Genomic DNA, 21,286 nt, shown 5'->3' with positions numbered 1-21,286 from the left:
TTACCTCTAAGCACAAGAGCTTATAATTTACACCTGCAACTACCATTATTATTTGTTTATGGCTATTGCGAAGTATGAAAATCTTTTAAATTTAAAAGACACGTCGGTCGTTATCTTCCCCTTTAAATATATTTTAAATTTAAAAGACACGTCGGTCGGTATCTTTGCCTTTAACACAAATAGTTCAACACTTGCCAAAATGTAAATATCTGTTTTTCTACATGAGAAGTGACAGATTACATCCGTAAAGTATTTACAAACTATTTAAAAAAAGTTGATTAAAAGATATTTACTTTTTAATGATATAAAAAAAAAATTATTCTTCCAAGACTTCCAAATTTTTTTTTAAGTTTTTTTGTCTTATTTTTTAAATAAATTGTAAAATAAGGCAATATAAAGGACCTGTATTTTTGTTTGATTTTGTAAAATATTTAAATAAGCGATCAATGTATATTAGAGTTTATAGCTTTTAATTTCAATTCTAATCTTAACGCAACGATAATGGTTGGTCCCGACAAAAGTAATAAAATATAAATTTATAATAATATTGTCGCTGTGATTAGTTAATAGTTTTACTGACTAATAATAATATCACTAAATGTTTTGCCTGAAAGAATAATTTTATTTAAATGTTTCGTGTTAAAGTGATTCACGAGTAAAAGATCCCCCTCTTTATTTTAATAGTACCTATATAAAAAAATAATATATTTACATCAATCGACAGGACAAATTAATTTAAATATATTGTGTATAATTAAAATTGCAATTTCGCAACTTTAAAACATTATAGAAATTGGCTGAAAAAGCATTTATAAAATTTTTCAAATTTTTCACAGCCTTCCCATGCGGACAAAGTTTTTCAAACACTGAACTTTTTAAGTAATTAAAAATATTTTCCCTAATACAAGCAGCCTATATATAACAACAATTATTGATAGAATACTCTATAGTTTGTAATAATATTTTTTTTAAATTTGAATAATATTAAATAAAAATAAATTATATCTTTGTAGAAATATGAACAATTTGAAAAAGTTTTGGAATGCTTGGAACGCCTTTTGTCCGTAATCACAGAAGTTTATATTGTAGAAACTATAAACAAATATATATATATATATATATATATATATATATATATATATATATATATATATATATATATATATATATATATATATATATATATATATATATATATATATAACATTATTATTATACACTGCTTCTTTATATACAGAAAAAATAGGAAGAGAAAGATTCTACTATAAAAATCTTATTTGATGTAGTGTCACTCTCATGTATCTTTATCTTCAATAGCCATTACACTTTTGAACGACTTATGAATATTATAGAAACCACTACAAAGATTGTTAAATTCGCTTCAGCGGATATGAACGTACCATGCTCAAAATGACTTTATGACTTTTCCGCAATTAATACAACATTGTAGTTTAATACCTTGGCTGTTGACGTAGTTTAAAATGTATATAATTTATGTGTTTCAGGAACGGAAGACCAGGCACCTCGCAAGTTTCCGAGCGTTTTTCTGTAGACTGGGGTGCTTACATGTCGTCTCATAACGACGTAGTTTACGTTACATTGGATGTTAGAGGCGCCGCTGGGCAAGGTAGACGAGCTTTGAACAAGCGTATTGGAAGCGTTGAAGTGAGCGATCAAATCACTGTTATTAGGTGAGTCACGTTATGGTAGCTGTCTTCATCGACCGACCTTCATCATCGCAATTATTTTATTTTATATATCGAATAAGGTAATAACAAAAACTGATTTAACTTAAATTTTATTTTTCAGATACCTTTTAGATACGTTAAAATTTTTGGATGAAACTAGAGTTGGTGTGTGGGGATGGGGCTACGGTGGATACGTCACGGCCATGCTGCTCGGTTCCCAACAGAATATCTTCAAATGCGGCATTGCCGTATCACCCATCACAGATTGGCTCTATTATAGTAATATATTTTTATAATGATTTAAATTATAAGTTGTAGATATTGTACGGATTAGCTATTCCAATTAAAATATTTTTATACCGTGTATTGGTCTATATATCAAGAATTCTTATTTTTTATACAATGTAAGGTATTTATTTTTTATATTAATTTATGTTTGTGCAACAATTTCACGTTCGCGTACAACGTGTATAAAATCAAAGTTCCAAACATTGACGTGAAGAGGGAAGCAGCGATTTCTCTTTCGAGTTCGTAGGAACTCAGTCCAAGTCCAAGTTATAAAGCTTTTTTGTTTTTGATTAGGTAATCGAGAGCGAACCTTGAATCGAAGTTATTGATCTGTTTTTATACACATTACCTGAGGGAAGCTTAGTGCTCGACCACTTTTTGTTGCCACGGACAATTACGACTAATTAATTTAGCTGATAATTAAATATGTATGTATTTTTTTTTCAGATTCTGCATTTACGGAGCGTCTTCTAGGACTTCCGACCGATAATTATAAGGGATACGTAGAAGCTGATGCAACGCAGCGTGCACGCAATGTGCCTTCTCACTCCTTGTACCTGCTGCACGGACTGGCTGATCTCAGCGCACCTCTGCAGCACGGAATAGGTTTAGCCAAAGCCTTAGCCGACGCGGGAGTCATATTTAGATATCAGGTATGTATTAATCCCTTATCTATAATCCAATAACTAATTTCTACATTTTTGTCCTAGTTTTATATTTACTAAGATTTGTGTTACAAGTAAAAAATAAAATAAAACGGTTCAAGATACTACAATAAGAAAATTCTGTCAATTTCTTCATATTTAGTTCTATACGGAAATCATTTATCTCATGAACTGATGTGTCTCGTGTTAATGCAGGTCTCTCTTAGTTTGCCTTGAATGTTGTATTCTTTAATCTGTCTCTGTCAGTCTACTTACTAAGCTTGTTTTTGACCATCTGATTTATATTTACATTATTTTTGAAGTCGTTATTAAAATGAATAGATGACAATAGTGGTTTTTACGCAAGGTAGATGCATTATCTATCATGCATACTTTACACACAAAAGGGTAGTTTTTTTAGGTGATTAACGCATTGGGACATATGTGCTTCGAGAGGTAGTTCGCAATTGTTCAACATTGAATTTTTATCAATGCGAATTGGTATTTCTTCTTCATAATGTGTTCATAAGTGGTCGTTTGATTGATTTCAGAGTTAACGGTTAGAATCTCCACAGTATTGGGTCTTAAAAAAATACATTTTGTGACCAAAATTCAATGTGTTCTTAAAATAAAAGGCATTTGGTTTGATGATGAAAAAAAATGTGAAGTCTGAACAGCACCACCCTAGATTTTTTTTATTAAAGATACTGTTAAGCTTCTGTATTGTTTAGTATACATATATTGAAGTGAACTATAACTATTAACGAGACCTATGTGTTATCTAAAATTAGTTTAAACAGTACTCAAGTTGAGTTTGATGGATAGATTTTAGTGCCACTTTGAAATTTGAGTACCTAATGTTAATAGCAATCGCTTGGAATATGTAGTTAATTATTGTTATTGCCAGCTAAATTTAATACATTGTTAAATTAAAAAATTTTAATTCGAAAAGGTTTTTGTACGAAATGATAATTTGCACAAAAGCTTGAATATTAATTATCAAAAATGCGACTATAAAATGTACTTTTTCTGGTCTTTCAATGACGTGATGTCTAAAAAAATGTTTTTTGTTGTTGTTGTGGAAATAAAATTTGCAGCAATGACACTAATCTATGAAGTAATATTTTTGTAAACAAATGTATTTTGGGCCAATAATGAAAAAAGTTTACCAATCCCTGTGTTTTCTATATTAGTATATGTAAAATTCAGTAAAATTCTTTCAAGAAAACAATGTTTGATAACAATATTTTAGCATAAAGATGATTTAACTCAATAATTATAAAAAAATAGAAGCCGAATTTAACTGTATTTTTAAAACCTTAAAATATTTTTTTTACACAGAATTTACCTAATTCTTGCGGCCGTTTTTTTGTTGTTACTTAAAAAGTAATGTGATCGTAAAAAAAATATTGTAGCGATTTATACAAAAAGAAAATTACACTTTTCTATACTTGGAAAATTCATAATTATAATATTAAGCACAAAACTTTAAATTATTCAATAATATTAAATATTATAAATTAATTTTAAAATATTTTGGAATATGTTTATTTTTACATTTCCTTATTTCTTAAAAAATGCAAATTGTAAAAAAACTCGCATGTTCCTTTTGGTGAATGCAGGATCTTTGAAGGCCTAGTCTCTGTGGCGCAGTTCTAGCGGCTGAAGTCTCTATGGGCAGTGATGAGTGCATTTCTGCGGAAGATTAATATTTGAATTCACTCACATAAGACATCACTCTTCAATGACGCTCTAAAACTAGTTAAGGGCGGAGCCCTGGCGGTGGACCCAACTCGTACATTATTGATTTATGAAATTCTATTATTTTGCATTTGTGTGACAAAAATAGTCGTCACAATATCTATTTTAAAAATATATTTTTCTTATGGTGTCCTGCGGAATTATAGTTAGTGTATCGTGTGTGAGATTTCGTAGTAATGATATACACCAAAGTTTACCTGCGATGGAATACTTTTAAAGCTAAAATGCATTGATCGTTTTTGAATATTATTTAAATTTAAGAAAATGTGGTCAAAACGTAATTTTTACGCAAAATTAAATAGTTTATACTTTCAACAGTATATATATCTTGTGAAAAATTTAGATTAGTTTCGATGTAAGTTAAATCATTAAAACAACACACCTTTACTTAGAAAATTAGTAATATTCCTGCAAACTTATTTTTTCCTGAATTTAGACAACGCTATGCTAAATGCTTACAAGTTTTGAAGCTGTTTTTCTTTCATCTTTTAAACAGATTTGTAAAAACAGATTTATTACCGTGGCCAACCTACAATTTTAAAATTTTGGCAAGACTAATGACAATCGATTGTCGCGTCGGTCTGATGATTGCTTTGCTACATATTGAATTAAAATTAGCTGCTTATGGATTTACTCGGTCGATTCAGCGAAGCTCCGCATAATATAAATTGAGCTGAACATTCGTTATTGCAATTCATTAGAAAATTGATTCAATATCGTATTACCTGTGGTAAACGGTGAAAAGTCCAACGCAACTTTAAGAGTAATTCTGATGATTCGGGGCAGAACCAGACTTTGTTTTTGTCTTATACAGATCTTATCAGATTATAGTTTGTATTAAGGCGTGAATATTTTAAATATTTAAATTGGACTATTTCGCCATTACAACGGTTTTTTGTGCTATTTATTGAAAAAAAAGAATGGACGTCCACTCAGATATGTATTTTTAATCGGTTTAACACACATTTTTTTATGGGACATTTGTTTTATGACACTTTTTTGACGCAACAATTATGGGTGGTCCCGGTAGTCTGACTTTAAAAGCATTTTAATATACCAATTAATACATTTCGCTGCCCTACCATTTTACCTATTAGCCACACATGCTGAATAAAATTAATTTAATATAATCTATTTATTTCAGAGTTACGCTGATGAAGATCACTATCTCGTCGGCGTCCTGGAGCACGTGTACCGTTCCATGGAGGACTATTTAAGGGAGTGCCTCAGCCTCGACCCGGACGACACAAAACCGGCCCCTCCAGATAGATAAACACACACAATATTCTTAGTAATAGTACATAAATACTTTAGGACGTCTTTTCCATTTTACAATCAATCTCCTATGGTGCATGTATTTGTTACGTTTCGCGTAAGTGTGCTAAACGAATAAAGTTCCCGTACTAAATTTAAGACACTGTGGATAAAACATGTATATGTTATTATATATGTATTATATAAAATAATAATAATGTAAAAATACGAATTTTATATGTATAAATACACATCAATATACACTGTACACAGAAACATATGTACATGCATGAACATATCCATATGCGTTCATAAAAAAAACAACAACATAAACATTTTTAAATCGTTATTGAGAATTTAAGTAATTATGTGAAAAAATCACGCAAGTCTTTCAATTGTCAAATTATGTATAAAAAATGATAGTAATATTGTTGGCAAAGTACGTGTGTTTTTAATTGTCAAACAAGTTGGATACATTCACAATTAATCCTTTGAGTTGCCATTTAATTTTTTAACGATATTGTAATTAATTAAATAAATTCTAAATAAATTATATGTACGTTTAACGTAAAGTAATTATCAAATATTATAATCTATTATAGTTAAATAAATCACTTTGAACTAATAAAATACATAAGGCTCTTAAACTTTCTATCGATTCGAAAGAATGATTTTTTCGTTTCTTTTAAACTTGTCCATTAAAAAAATATTGTGTTATCTTAAAAAATTTCGGCAAATTTCTACGAGAGAGCCTTAAGAATCGAACCTAAGATACCTCTAAAAAATAAAGCCTTTATCGCATAATTATATTTAAAGGCAGTGTATAACTTGAAAATGTGATAATTCCTTAATTTGTATATTGATGTATAATATTAAATAATTAAAAATAATATACATGTATCACGCGATTAATAAATTGTTGTCAATTTTATATTATATTATATATACATATATATTAATAACGATAATAGTAAATCATCAATTATGGCTTTTTTCAGAATGTGTGTGAGAGGTTTTTAAAATATATTTTTGTCCTTGTTTATTGATTTATAAATCATAATCTTAAAACTCTATACTTCAAAATTATCTTTTTATTTATAGCAATATACAATACAACGCAATAATTGATATTTTATAAGTTATATAATCCGAATGAATAAATAGTCGATAAATAAATAATATTAAGTACTTCTTTCACAGTCAATGTATATTGCTATAGATAAAAAGAGTACATTATAATATACATAAATATAAATCATATTTTCAACAATAATTAATATATAATAAATAAATACGGGGGCATTCCACGGCCTATATAAAAAATACGTTTATAATTCATTTTTATAACAATATATGTATATATGATGCATATATATTTATAAATAAATTTAAAAAAATGATAATAACTATAGTGAAAGTTGATTTGGATTAGCTCTCTTTAGAAAGTGCTTATTATGATATTTCGAGCTTATACTGAAACTTCCTTTTGCATTGACAATTCAGAATCTGTAATACTTAAAAAATACTATTTAATTACATACTCTTCTCGTTATTTATATAAATCTAAAAATAAGTAATGTAAGTAAAGCGGTTCCGGTTTCAGATATTAAAATATTTATTATAATATGATGATATGTAATGAAGTTATATTTTATATTTTTATTTGCATGGTTTCTATGAAGAAGAACGATTGGAACTTATGATCTATAAATATTTATCTATATATTTGAATATGTAAGTGCCCAACGTGTATTAAATAAGGGTATATAAATTAATGATTAATTACTTCTTTTGTATCTAAATAAATAAATTCAGATTATTAAATATACACAATGTGTAAAATGTAATTAGACTTATGTTTGGTCAAAGTTTTTTAATATCGACTCAACGTCATTGTGTAATTCGTCCCGTTATAAATTTAAAGTGTCTTGACCACAATTGTTGTGAATGTCTTTAGAAAAATTGGGAACAGGGCTGCATTTAACATTATTTATATTGAAGAAAAACGCAAAGCAGCCCTTTCGGTGACATATCTACGGAGTACGTGCGAAATACTTGAAAATACGCCTGCGATTGATTGTACATTAATTTTTGCATTTCGTGAAAGATTTACATGTGAGATAAATATTATATATAATATGATGTATGAAATCTTTTAGACAATCTATATATAAAACGTTTAATAGTTACTGTTTCTTAAATGATGTTATTTTATTTGTACAGTGTGTATTTGATATAGCATGTCTCATATACATAAATACATTAAAAGAACACTACTTGAATCAATATTGATCTCAACTTCATATTTCATCGGATCAGTCATGGTTTTTTATTTTATTTATGGAAATCACCTGTTCTGTAGGACTCACAGTGCATTTTAAAAATTCTCCTCAGGACATTAACAACAATTTGTGAGTTACGAAATTAGATATTTAAAATTTAAGATGATGTTTACATCATCAGTAAAATATAGCTCTAAATGCACATAATTGATCTCTAGAGCTATACCAAAAAATACATGATTCAAAGAGTCACCTTTTAGTTCTCTCGATTAAACTAACCTAAGTCACACATAGTATACAATAGTGCTTTGAACATCTTGCTAGCTTTAACAAGCGCTAGAATGGCCTTAGTTGTTCGGAAATTATAAATGAAATTATGTCGCGGTTTTTTTATACAAAAATGCAGTAAAACGAAGTTCACTTATAAGTATACTATTTTACTTTATACTTTTGATTTATAAGTTTCTAATGCTAGAGAATAATATTCTGTATTTCATTTAGTTTAAGATATGTTATATCGAATACATATTGTACAATAATTTATTTTACGTCCAACGATAGTTAATAACTTGTCAATTTTATTTTAAAACATAATATAACTAACATAATTTCGGTAAAGAGTAACGTAAGTAGTTAACGGCGGTGTTATCACGTCGCTCGAATCAAATGGTTGTTTAAATATAAATCAAAACTTTTGCCTTGTTAGTTAGACATTAGACTCGTAGTTATTAATTCTGCTAATAATTATTTACAAAACGATACAAAATAATAAAAAAAAACAATGACAAAAAGAAGCATACGATTTGTTTATACATACAGATTATAAAAAAACGTATTAGAATAAATAATGGAAATTTATTAATTTTTAAATATTGAATGAAATAAAAAGATATATTAAGTAATTTGTAATTGATTTTATCATACAATGTGTGCATTAAAGGATTGTTGAAATTAGTAGCTATTGTGTCGATGGTTAGATGATCAGTGTTACGAGGAATACGTTTTGCGTTACCACATCTCACAAGCAGTCTGGCTCGTTACTTTTTTTAGAACAAAATCAAAGAATGTTAATAAATAAAAAAAAAGAAACGTTCGCTTGACGCTTATCAATGTAGCTTTGTATGATATGTAACAAATCATCGGGAAATATATTAAGAGCTTAACGTAATAGTTAAACCATAGGTAATTAATTTTCATTTTAAATGTACATCAGAGCTTAACTTACAATAATGCCCTAAAAACCCTATGTCATTTATCTAATTCGACAAAAATGTGATATGATTTTAATCCATTCATATTGAATTATATTTATATAATTATATGACGATCAAAATATTTATGTAATACTTTATTATAAACAAACAAGTAACAATATCCTCAGGTGTGGCAAAACAACAAAGCAAGACAAACTGAATGATAAGTTTAAAACACCAAAACTAATAATTAGAAAAAATTAATAAGGATGTGCAGTTAGCTTTGTTAGCAAACATTTTATCAAAATTAAGTGTTTTGGTTTTGTATAAATATTAGGATTGTATAAATTATATATGACACCGCATAAATAATGTTTTCAATAAATTGTTATACATTCGATCAATCGTATTTTATTTATATCATATCGTTTGTGCATATCTTATGGGGGATGTACCTATCGGTTAAGTACGCCTGAGATATGGTATCGATTCCTTCTAGTTCTGTTTTTTGATTGCGTTGCAGAATTATCTGAACTTGTTCTCGTAAGAGTGATTCTGGGCTACAATACGGTCTACCTAATAAATCTCTACATTTAGCAATATCTCTGCTAGTTAATGGTAAGCTCGGAGCGCTTAATAATCTAATATCTTTAGGATGAACTCCAATCCAGCGCAGAGTTGGAACTGCCAATTTATCGGCCAAGTGTGACATGGTCTGGAATGATAAAAAAATCTCTATTATATTTGTATGCTTATATTTTTTTAAATATACAGTAAAAAAAATACTTCAGTACATTTTAAAGTAAACAGCTGGTAACATTATTAATATATAACAGTAAATTCGTCAAAAAAGGTGAGTAACTTTTTGACAAACAGTCATAGCGTTTTTTTGTATAAAAATATATATTCCACTTTTTCTAAGCCATTTTGTTCTTGAAACTCGCGTTAATGACCGTGACCAAAAATTATCATTCGTCAATAAGGATAAACTAGACAATAGTGTAAAGGATGGGCCCACGTTATATACAACTATAAAAAGGGTTTCACGTAAATAACACGCAAGGATTCTCCGGTGCATTGAATGAATATTTCTTTGTTACGAAACGGTCACGCGAAACAATATATCACCAGTAGACAAAATGCACTGTAAGGCCACAACATTTCCGTTGCACAATTCTAAAGGTGTATACATATTTCGTTGTTCTAAGAAGCAAGTGTAACGATTTGCTGGATGATCGCTGCACGATTGTGATTCGTCAGCGAGTTTTACAATGGAGACTTGGCAGATGCGCCCCCACAGACGATACGGCCTGAGACTCCTGAGCACGATCATCGCAGCATAAAGAAACTGACCTCCAGACACTGTCACCGCCACCTATAAAACCTCGGAGGATCTTCAATGGAACATCATCCCTTCGCCAGCTTTTCCACCACTGCCCAAAGAAAAACGATATCACCCCATCATAGTAACTTGCAATATATGTAATATAATCTGATACATTATTACTAGTTTCCACCTGCATCTTACTGGCTGCGAAGTCACACCCCTTAGGGTTACTAAACCCTAAAAGTATATTCATTTCTATCAATGCATGCTATGGGTATTCGTTAAAATATTTTGCCGGCTGACATGTGTCACACGAATGGAAAGTTGTTGAGCGAGAAAAATGAGTATCGAAAAAATCGCCAGATAAATCAAGTCATAGCAAACAATTCGAGTTTCGAAGTCGGATTGTCCTCAAGGATGGGAGTGGAAATCGCACAATGGAAGCCGATCATCAATCTTTTTTACTTGATTATAATTTTTTCACAATAAAGATTTAATATATGTTATGTAATAGCACTACAGCTTATTTGTAGGACTGTAAAATTTATTAGTAAATACAGTTGTTGTTCAGATTTAATATATGTTATGTAATAGCACTACAGCTTATTTGTAGGACTGTAAAATTTATTAGTAAATACAATTGTTGTTCAGAAAACATTATTTTATAATAATAATAAAATTAATTACAATAACAAAAAAAAACTTTTATGCAACAAGCTGGTAAAAATATATGCTTGTGAAATATCTAGTATAAGTATAATTTCACTAACTGTTTCAGTGAAATCATATTCGAATACATTTTCACCAGTAGATACAGATTTTTAGATGCTCAGATTTACCCGGACAGGATTATTCCTGACACGAGTTTTGCGGACATGAACTGATTTCGGACATAGATTACTCCGCACAAAAAATATTTTTAATTTCATAATAAAAAAGATGATGAAAGGCATTTGGATAGTAGAGTTTTTAATTATCGAGTTAAATGTAGCAATCGACTTGAATTAAATCCAATGAATCAATATTTTTACTTCTAAAATATATTTTGTGTGAAAAAATTCGATTAATTTATTGAATTTTATTAAAAAATTAAAATAAAGAATATTTTATTCTTCATATATATAGTTATTTAACTTTATGGCAAAACGTGCAATTTATTAAATGTTAATAAAATGAATTACTTATTAACTTATTTCCACAGATGTCTCTAAACCAATTTTGCTTCAATACAAATTTTACTACATTTAATTAAAATAAAAAATAGAATAACGAGAATTTGAAAAATCTTTTAATATTCACTTAATATCTAAAAAAGTTTTTAAATCATATTTATTATTATAAATCTTAATAATAGCAAAGACTCAAACCAAAATTAAAATTGGTTTGCAACTTTGATATAAAAATAATTAAATACTATACCAAAGATCCAAATCTGTAGACACACATAATCTCAATTCCATGTGGATCACCATCAACTAAAGCCAGAGCCGGAATCCTCAAATAATCAACTAAAAACTTGAGCATCAATCTAGTGTTAACATCCGGGTAGCCTTTTCCCTAAAAAAATGATACTATACATTATTTTATATTAAATTAAAATATAAATTAAACAAAACTATTTACAGTGATTATTATGCATGGTTTTAATCTCTGAAGAGCTCCATCGTCTAATAACTTCTGAAACGTAGCGTCTTTCTCAACGACCAGTATAAATTTCGCGTCAGATTTCATGGATTTGATTCTAACTACATCTTGTGGAATCAAAACCCCTGAAATTAATCATTTTATAAATAAAAATACCTAAATCATTTATTATGTTAGTGCTTATTAACCTCCAGTGTTCATACAAGTGATTTTATGGCCTTCTTTAGTAATAATCTCTAACGGTCCGGCGATCAAACCGTGAGAAGTTGTCAAAATTCCCAATTCCCATTCAGGTGCGTTCAATAAACAACAGATATCTCTTATGGCACCGTCTATGGCCGATTGTTTCTTTATCCAAGATATATTTTGGTAGTACATTTCTCTGATGATAATAATTTATATTAATAATAAATTAAATATATAGATGGCGTTAAACTCACCTTCTAGTACAGCTTGTATGTTTAATCAACATTTGTTGAATTGTAGATAATAAATGGAGGATAAGAGTGAATTTAGGTTTACTATTCTTAAAGCGAAAGTCTACGGTGACCATCTGAGAATCTTTTGGTTCCTTAAGATTGAGTCTATAATAAAAAATAAATAAAAACTATAAATGTATAAAATGTAATATATGTGCGTGGGATAATCAGATTTTTATATATTTGGGTTTGACTAATCTGGATACATTTGGTGAGTCTGTGAAAAGATATTTTGATTCAAACATAATATATGTCCCACGCCTGCTTTCTTTTTTGGCATATAAATCATTTTTCATCAGTGAAAATAACAGATTTTCACTTCTTATTGCTATAAATTTACGACGCTGATTTTCCTCTTGAAAATATTATTTCCATTAATACAAATGGCAGTGTCTTTCCTTTTGCACTAACACAGGATTAGAAATTGGCGCGGCCATTTTAAACACACTGCAATCATAGCGTTGCTGGGACTAAGACATACACTGTCATGTCACGCAGACCATAGCAAAAACAGCAGTGTTGCAAATCAAGTGCAAATATGCTTTCATCTTACTTTTACATTTTAGACCTAAATAAAAGTTTGTATGCATAGTTACTCTTTAGGCTCTTGCTCAAAACGTTTGCATTCTTCCACCTTATATTAGTCACATCTAAATGTGTTTTAAATGTTATCCGTCTAAAGTATTGCTCAGTTGTTTTTAGCTAAACAAATAGTCACAGAAGATAAAAAATTTTACCTTTCTCCAAAAACACAATTGTTCCATAATCTTTGGTTTCTCAATACAAGTTTTGGCATTTTATTGTTTTTGATATCTAAAACAATATTCTGTACTATCTCTTCTATCTTGTTTATTAGTTTCTTTCTTCTATCGTCATCTTCAATTGCTATAAAAATCATATTTATACAATGATTGTTAAATAAAGTAATTCATTTATATATTACCTGAATCTCCAACAGCATCAGTGCCTTCGTTTCCATTTTCCAAAAGCTCTCTGTGAGTCTTTCTCAGTGAATTGAAATCGACGTTTCCTCTCTCCAGTATTCTTTTCAGCGACTCCATTCTATCGTCTTTATTATTTTTTAACTTCTTTCTATAATCATCGCAAAGCTTTTCTACAGCTATAGTAAACTTCGGATCTTGAAGGTATTCACCGTTGAAGTCAAAACTGCCACCGTTATTATCCATGATCTAGTCCTTTTGTGGAATCCCACTGAGCTCCTAACGGGTCTAGAAAAAAGGATAAAACCATCAGATGTAATCTCGATATCTTGCAAATGATACTACGACACATATCTAGCAAAACAATGCAAGAATCCGTTATGAGGAATGACGCGTTATCGTGACATCATTGTCTTATGACAAATGGCAGTCATCGTGTTTAAAGGTGTGAGCTTTTTTTGGTGCTCTACGTGGGAGATCGTAAAAAAGAATAAACATATCATAAGAAAAATAATTTATATAGAACTTCTCATCAAAAATGCAATATACGTGCAGAATAAGACAGTTTCTAAATTAAATCTATCGATTAAAAAGACTGAACTTTTTAAAGATTATACTAAATAAAGAAAAATATGATCTTGAATAGTCTTAAATCTTTTTTTGAAGAAAGATTCTTAGCTATTTTTAAATGTTAACGAGAAACACACAGTTATAAAAAATAGGTGAAATAATTATCTAATTATCTATGTCACTAAAAAAAATAAAGAAAAATATATTGTATATTGAATTAAGACACTTTTTAGAGAAGTACGCATATGTTGCTAATAAAATCTATTCTCAAATTTGCTCCTAAAAATATAAATTTCATAAATATGACGTTAACAATAATTAAGCAAACAACTAATAAAGTAACTGAATTTTTCTCAAATAAAAAATAATAATTGAAACGACTGTAACCAACCAGATAAAAGACTCGCAATCTAAATCTTTCATATAAATATTTCTCACAACATCAACATCAACGGAAAGCAAACAAGTGTTAATCACAGCAGGAATATTTATTATGAAAATTAGAAATAGAAAATATATAAAATTAAATATGTATTCTAATTTTTTAAATTTAATTTTACAGTGTTTTTGTTTATTATTAATAAATAAAATAATACCAAAAAATATACATTAAAATTATTTTTCAATGAAAAACATCATTTTGAGATTTGAGTTTTTATTTCACTTCCGGGAAGCAAAAAATTTGATACTCTAGAACTACTAGCTACACTTTTAATTTAGTCACGTAGTTAATTTTATCTCGCATATTATATTTTTTATATCTTCCAGACGTCTTTGGTCGTCTGGAAGATACATAAAATCGTCTCGCTTCTGACTTTAGATTAATATGAGTTTAGCCACACTTGCACCAATCAGAGTTACGCCGAATCTACCGAGACGATCCTTAGAAGATAGAGGAAAGTAGCCGCTTTCCTTTGATCATTTGAACAAAGTAATTTTACACAGTAACTTAAATTCTCAAGAGTACAGCCTGATATTTAATATGACTTGGAGACTACGTGTTGCAGTACTAAGGCCTAAAAATATCCATGTATAAATATTTAGTATTAACCACATTGTACGACCTTGTTCTGAACTGTTGTGTTTTAAAATTAATTTATACGAATCAGACATATTTATCATACATAACATATCATACATAATTATAAAAAACTGTATTATATACAAAAAAATAACCTCTTATTAGATTGACAGATCGTTTTTTTGTCCATTTCATTACGAAGATTGTTTTATAATTGTTTATCTAATTTACTCAATGTATTCTTCTAATCCTCAACATATTATGTGTATTTTTAATTTTCATAGTTATAACACACCTAGTTAATTTGCAATCCGATTATTTATATTCAGTCAAATGACGAATTAATGAAAATTATATTATTAAATATTAATTATTTAAAACTGTTGTCATGGTACTGTCGGCCATCTTGTTTTATATTTGAATGCTTATTTTTCATTGGCCGAAACAACAGAACGCATTACCGGTGCCTCGGAAAGCAATGAAGCAAATTCAATTTTTATTTTTATTATTTTAATTAAATATATTTCTTTTGTTTACATGTATACACCATTCATACAAAGCGATACGATTTACAGAGTAGAGAATGTTTCATTTAAAGTTATGCGCGTCCGGAAGTGGCTTAGAACAATTATATACAAGATATATACGTATTACTGACATAGTATTATAAAATTGAATTAGAGTTGTGTCGTTATTTGCAAGTAAATAAATATATACGGAATCATTTAAAAAGTATTCCTAGTAATAAAATAATATTTCTTGTCTTAGTTAGTAATTTTATTAAACAAATAATAATAAACAAGAGTCAATTATATTTCTTCCTGAATCATTACCGCAAAAATCAAACATTTAAATAAATCTTCACGCATAAATTATCGATTTGCAAAAATGCGTTTGTTCCTCACATAAAAACCCACATTTAGCACGCGATATTGACGATAATTACCTAGAAAACGAAGCGTTTAATGTTAAATTATCCTCATTCAAAGACGAACCGAAACCACGAGACCAGAGAAACAATCTTGTGTCGTATTTTGCTCCATTATCGAACTGAACGGTGTCAATAATGACATGTTTCCAAGATTCTTATATAATTGAGTATTATTGCGCCGATGTAAATTGGAGCAGTGGTTGAGATCCCATAAGTGAATTCTCCCGAGCAGGTGGACAGCATCGGACAGATGGACCAAAAGAAGGCACTAGTCCACCTTGGATAATTGTTCTACCGTATTTAACTTGCAACAATGTTATGGAAAAAATGGTGAAATCGCACCTACTAGGAAAAATCCGAGTAACGGATTATTGGAAAAACTATATATATTAAACAGCAAATTTATGCACTTATTATCAACGTCATATGTGTCATGTATGGCGCACACGTTGATAATCACCCCCATGCGATGGAAATTTTTACAGTTCGTACCGTTAATTAAGAAAAACATATTAAAAATAAATAAACATGTTGTAGCATTAAAAGTGCTACATAAATGATATCATCGAAGGTTCTAGGAAACCTGTAATAACAATTGTTTTAGACCATTGGTTAGTTAAAGTGATTAAAAAAACATTGAAATCTCGCGAAAATTAGAAAATATTTTTTTATATATGAAAAAGTAAATATAAATTTTGTAGGTAGATATTAATGTAAATTCGACTCCAATGTAATAATATATTTATTAACAATTTTATTAAAAATGAGTTAAAATATCCTCTAAATTTAGTTTCACGTGCTATTTCAAAGAAATTTTATTTATGTCTAGATTTCTAGAATGTATAAAATTTACCATGTTCTAGGCGTAAGTCTGTTTTTGTTTTTTCGAATCGATGTCTTGATTCATGATGTTTTTAAATTAAGAAAGGCAGTAACCTATTATTATTTTAATTTATTTAATCAAAAAATATAAGAAGATTATTTAAAATTAAGTCATACAAGCCCTTAATAAAAATCCACCAATGTTTCTAATAAATTATGGTCTTTAAAATTCAAGAAATTAGTTATTTACCTTTACGAAGACATTCGATGATCTTACTGTAGTTTTGGGAATAGCTACAGTTTTCTTGTTGATAAAAATATATAAATATAGCAAAAGATGAAAAAATATTTTATGAAATATCAATTTGTATTTTTGTTATGGTTAAAAAATCCTAATTAATTTGCACATGTCTGTATTTTAATAGTCTGTATAAAATGTATTTTAACTATGTTTATATCAGTTACTATTGTATAATATTGCTTTGGGGTCTTTATATGTGCATTGTTTTACACACAGTGCTAATAGAAAATATATTACTAATATATCAATATTTGTAAAATAAAATAAAAATTATAGTAATATATATAAGATATTTTAAAATATTTAGTAAAATAATAAATAAGTATTTTATAAGAACTATAATAAAAAAGATATTTACTTTAGATCTAAGGTCTTTGCCCACTGGGGTTTAACCCCGAGGTAATCTTGTTTAAATAAATAGACTACATAGCAAACCTAGTAATTTATTCATTAGTCATTTCTGCATAAATAGTAAAAAATGTGCTTTAAAATTTATGACTCAATCATTATGCATATTTTTTCGAATATTTTTTTATAAATGTTTTGTTATTAATTGTCTAATTTACAACAAAGTTAACTAATTTATTAGATATATGTTTGTACAGAAATTGTTTAACTAGCATAAAAGATTAGTAAATACCTGATGAACTCAATGATTAGTACCTGAATGCCCTGAATTCGAATCCCATATGAACCTCAGTGTTTTTTGTGTCTATGAGATCGTAATTAGTAAATATTATATATGTAATTATAATTTTAATCTCACACCACAGATTAAGACTTTTATAATTTGACAGATGCATAGTGAAACCTAATAGATTTTAGTCTAGTTTTATTATTTACTCGTAGTTATTGCTGCTTATTAACGCATTGGGCTAACGCCAAAAGATTATAAAAAAATATAAGTGAAATTCCATATATAATATTTGGCTCACGTTTTTTATCATATAAAAAGTATTGATGTACTCAGTTAATATAGTTTTACGCCATTGTAACGCATTAGGCTTACGCCTCTCACGACAAATTAAAAAATGATAAATAGATCTGACTAATAAAAAATCTAAATAGGATATAAATTATTGTGTAATGAAATACTATTTATCAACAACATTAGCTTAGGCAATCGTTGCTCTAATGAATATTTAGCCTATTCTAGAGTGCCACAGGGATAAAATCTGTGTCTTTTATTATTTTCGATATTTATTGACAACATACATGGCCAAATAATATCTCGGAATATTGATTATATGCTGATGACCTGAAAGTGTTTCAGAGTATTCACACAAATTCTAATTCACTCCCTTTACAGAAAGATCTGTCATTGTGGAGATAATCAATTACATTTCAGCATTGCCTAGTGTCACATTGTCACATTTTTCAGATCCTTTTACAGATTTTAGGTGGAGGTGCTGTAAGCAGAAATACTTTTCTTAATTACATATGAGTGACGTTCGAGTAGGGATTAAGATTCTTAATCCACATCAGAAAAATGTATGATAAGAGGTCAAGGTTGCTCGGCTTTGTTATACGGAGCGCGTGTCACTTAAATTATTTATTCGCAATTCGCATTCTGTTTTAAACAATAGTTCATAGCGTTTTTGTAGGGTGTGGAATTAAAATACAGCGAAGTACTTCTTGTTGTTGAGAAAATTCAAAGAAAACTTCTGAGATATCCCTACAAAATAGAGCACATAATACGTATTCGTATTTGTAGCATAATGCCATTTACCTGGAAGCGTTGTAATACAATTAATTGCATTCCCAGCGTAATGTCTACTCAATGGAGCACTTTTTAAAATTGATATGAGGTGGTGTTGCGTACAACTCGTAATGCTCGGCGAATTTTAGAGTGCTCTAAAGAGTCGCGATCGCGTCCCTTATTCTTAACCGTTGCGGCCAGGATGTCAGTGCTTTAGAACGCTTCCTTTTGAATGTTTTCGGCGATAGCTATGAGGAGCTAGAGAACTAATTGTGTGATGGTGTCTATCTATTATAGATTTTTTAAATGTTGCATTGTATGTTAGGTCATGGTGGTCATATTTGTAATAAAAAATAATTAAATAAAAATAAGTATAAGGCATCTAAGTGTATACAAAGTTGTATTGCTATTTTTTTTTATTTTATATGAAAATGCATAACCACTACTTTGACATATAGTACTTAATAATATCCGTAATTGCCTTTGACCACTGTGCCACCGGGCGTAAATTAACGAGCACTAATAATTATTCAGTGATTCGTTTAACGATTAAGTATTGAGCGGACCCGCATTGGAACAAAAGCTAAGCGCGTGTTCCGACAACGATGGAACTGTTTTTACCTTGTCTTCAATTTTCACTGCGCGGCAGGGGTCGCGAACCGTCGGAAAAGCATAGGATGTTTTTAATATTTAGTAGGAACCACAATAACACATATATTCTTTCGTAATTTTTATGCAATAATTATGATACTTTGACAAATTAAAATGGTTATTAATCCAAAAGAGGGCTATATGATTATGAAACACGCAGAATATATGATTGTAAAACACACCAAGCGATCAAATGTCATTTTCTTAAAAACTTCTAAATAGGGTTGTGTTTTTGTGAGAGTAAACTTAATGGTAATCGATGCTTTAATAACCTTACTACAGTTTTTTATAATTGAAATAAAAACTGTCGTTCTACTCCACATAGTTTAGTATTATTTAATAAAATAAATAAAAATTGGTGTATCAAATATATATACAGAATGTGTCATAAGTTCGAAGGTGGGACGCGCACGTGACAGCGCGCTGGAGTTTGGTTCTTAAAAATTTAGTCGCAATGGTTAGCTTCACGGGGGATACAAGAACAAAAGAGTCATTATCTTTTTGAAAGATTTATGAAAATGTTAATTTTTGTAATATTTTCATATTTTCATATTCCATTTTTGTTTGTTATTAAAATTTGATTAATTTCGTTTTTTTAGAAACTGATTTAGGAAGTACGAGAACCTATTAAAAAAATTATGAGTGCGAAAAATAAAAAAAGTTGGGAACCCATGGTGTATTACAACTTATTTTCAGTTAGTAACATAAAAAAAAACATTTCATTATTTTCCAATGAAAAATGTTTTGTTTTAAAAAAATATACATTTTGCGCATTTTTCAAATATATTTTTTATTATTGAAACTCACTTATTGCTAATATTTACACTATTTAGTGAAGCATATTCCGTGGACTATTTAGGTAAACATATCTTTGAATGGAGATAAAAATGTATAAATAGTAGAAAGAATTTCGTGTATATAATACCATATTTTATTTTTACTTCGCCAGCTAACCCTATCATAAAAAAGGACCAGGAAGTAATTTTTATGTTACGTAACATAATTACAGGGACTACTAGGTATTGTTTTATTTAGGTTAATCCCCTACAATGAACAATATTTTAATATCCACTTCTGCTTTCAAGCAGAAGTGGATATTAAAATATTGTTACAAATTTTAAAACTGCACTTGAAACTACACCTATATAATATTTTCATACATCCAATGTGACTATACCGGTGGTGAAGGAAATGTTTCCTTGTAAACTGATATCGAGTAAAGGTGACATCATGTGGACCCTCGCACTTTAGATTTGACACCTCTTAATTTTTTTAATGAGGATATACACAGTATAAATATATATTTATACTGTGTATATTCTCTTAATTTTTAATGAGGATATACACAAGTATAAACTAGTCACAATAACCCAATTTTAGGCGAATATTTGTCTAGAGATAGCCATCATCCCACGCGTTTGTGTCATGGAGTGCATCAAAATCTAGATGCCAGATTCGAGGAATTCCAGCGGCGAGATGGTGGACATTTATACGACATTATTTTAACATATGATATTCCCAATTATGTTCTTTCAGTGGAATAAACATTATCATACGACCTGTAGTTTTTTTGTATTGAATTTTCCAAAGTGCAAGAACAAATGACATATCATGTACTAAAGAAAATGGTGTAATGAAAATTTGTAAAGAAAAACGACTATATAGATGTGATTAACTAAATATTAAAGAGTGACGAGTTTAATAACAACTTCTTTATAGCTAATGTTCAATTAAAGTATACACTGAAATCTGCACCTCACTTTATATGTATTCGAAAATAATAAAAATCA

General features: G+C 28.9%; 2 protein-coding genes and 1 long non-coding RNA gene across 4 annotated transcripts in view; 1 reads left to right on the top strand and 2 right to left on the bottom strand.

The window, feature by feature from the left end:
* Positions 1-9,510, top strand: part of LOC148230376 (inactive dipeptidyl peptidase 10) — a 248,086-nt gene extending 238,576 nt beyond the window's left edge. For both annotated transcript variants that reach the window (XM_088195085.1, XM_088195084.1), the window contains 4 exons: positions 1,506-1,691; positions 1,810-1,967; positions 2,424-2,629; positions 5,526-9,510. In XM_088195085.1, the coding sequence (XP_088051211.1) occupies positions 1,506-1,691; positions 1,810-1,967; positions 2,424-2,629; positions 5,526-5,654 (679 nt within the window). In that variant the 3' untranslated portion in view covers positions 5,655-9,510. The remainder of the gene's footprint in view (positions 1-1,505; positions 1,692-1,809; positions 1,968-2,423; positions 2,630-5,525) is intronic.
* On the bottom strand, positions 7,581-13,621 carry mei-W68 (meiotic W68). The gene is made up of 7 exons (XM_088195571.1): positions 13,504-13,621; positions 13,298-13,445; positions 12,522-12,665; positions 12,270-12,463; positions 12,061-12,206; positions 11,857-11,994; positions 7,581-9,825 (listed from the first exon to the last, which is right to left on the bottom strand). The coding sequence occupies exons 1-7, from the start codon at positions 13,619-13,621 to the stop codon at positions 9,526-9,528; spliced, it is 1,188 nt and encodes a 395-aa protein (XP_088051697.1). The 3' UTR covers positions 7,581-9,525.
* A 69-nt stretch (positions 13,622-13,690) lies between these two features.
* LOC148230374 (uncharacterized) overlaps positions 13,691-21,286 on the bottom strand; it is a 70,630-nt gene continuing 63,034 nt past the window's right edge. Inside the window, exon 3 of the long non-coding RNA XR_015811074.1 lies at positions 13,691-13,789. This is a non-coding gene — a long non-coding RNA (uncharacterized LOC148230374). The remainder of the gene's footprint in view (positions 13,790-21,286) is intronic.

This window comes from Plectrocnemia conspersa, unplaced genomic scaffold (genome assembly GCF_051122295.1).
Source record: "Plectrocnemia conspersa isolate PC_06_02 unplaced genomic scaffold, ASM5112229v1 ptg000010l, whole genome shotgun sequence".
NCBI lineage: Eukaryota > Metazoa > Arthropoda > Insecta > Trichoptera > Polycentropodidae > Plectrocnemia > Plectrocnemia conspersa.
Note: the sequence above shows the minus strand (reverse complement) of the source record. Positions and strands in the feature narration are given on the sequence as shown.

What these genes read in the sequence shown, in the direction of transcription:
- mei-W68 (XM_088195571.1), bottom strand. Translation starts at nt 13,621, where the DNA reads ATGGAGTCGCTGAAAAGAATACTGGAGAGAGGAAACGTCGATTTCAAT. An exon ending in TGATGCTGTTGGAGATTCAG is followed by an intron (nt 13,446 to 13,503) that starts GTAATATATAAA and finishes TGATTTTTATAG; the next exon opens with CAATTGAAGATGACGATAGA. An exon ending in CATACAAGCTGTACTAGAAG is followed by an intron (nt 12,464 to 12,521) that starts GTGAGTTTAACG and finishes TATTATCATCAG; the next exon opens with AGAAATGTACTACCAAAATA.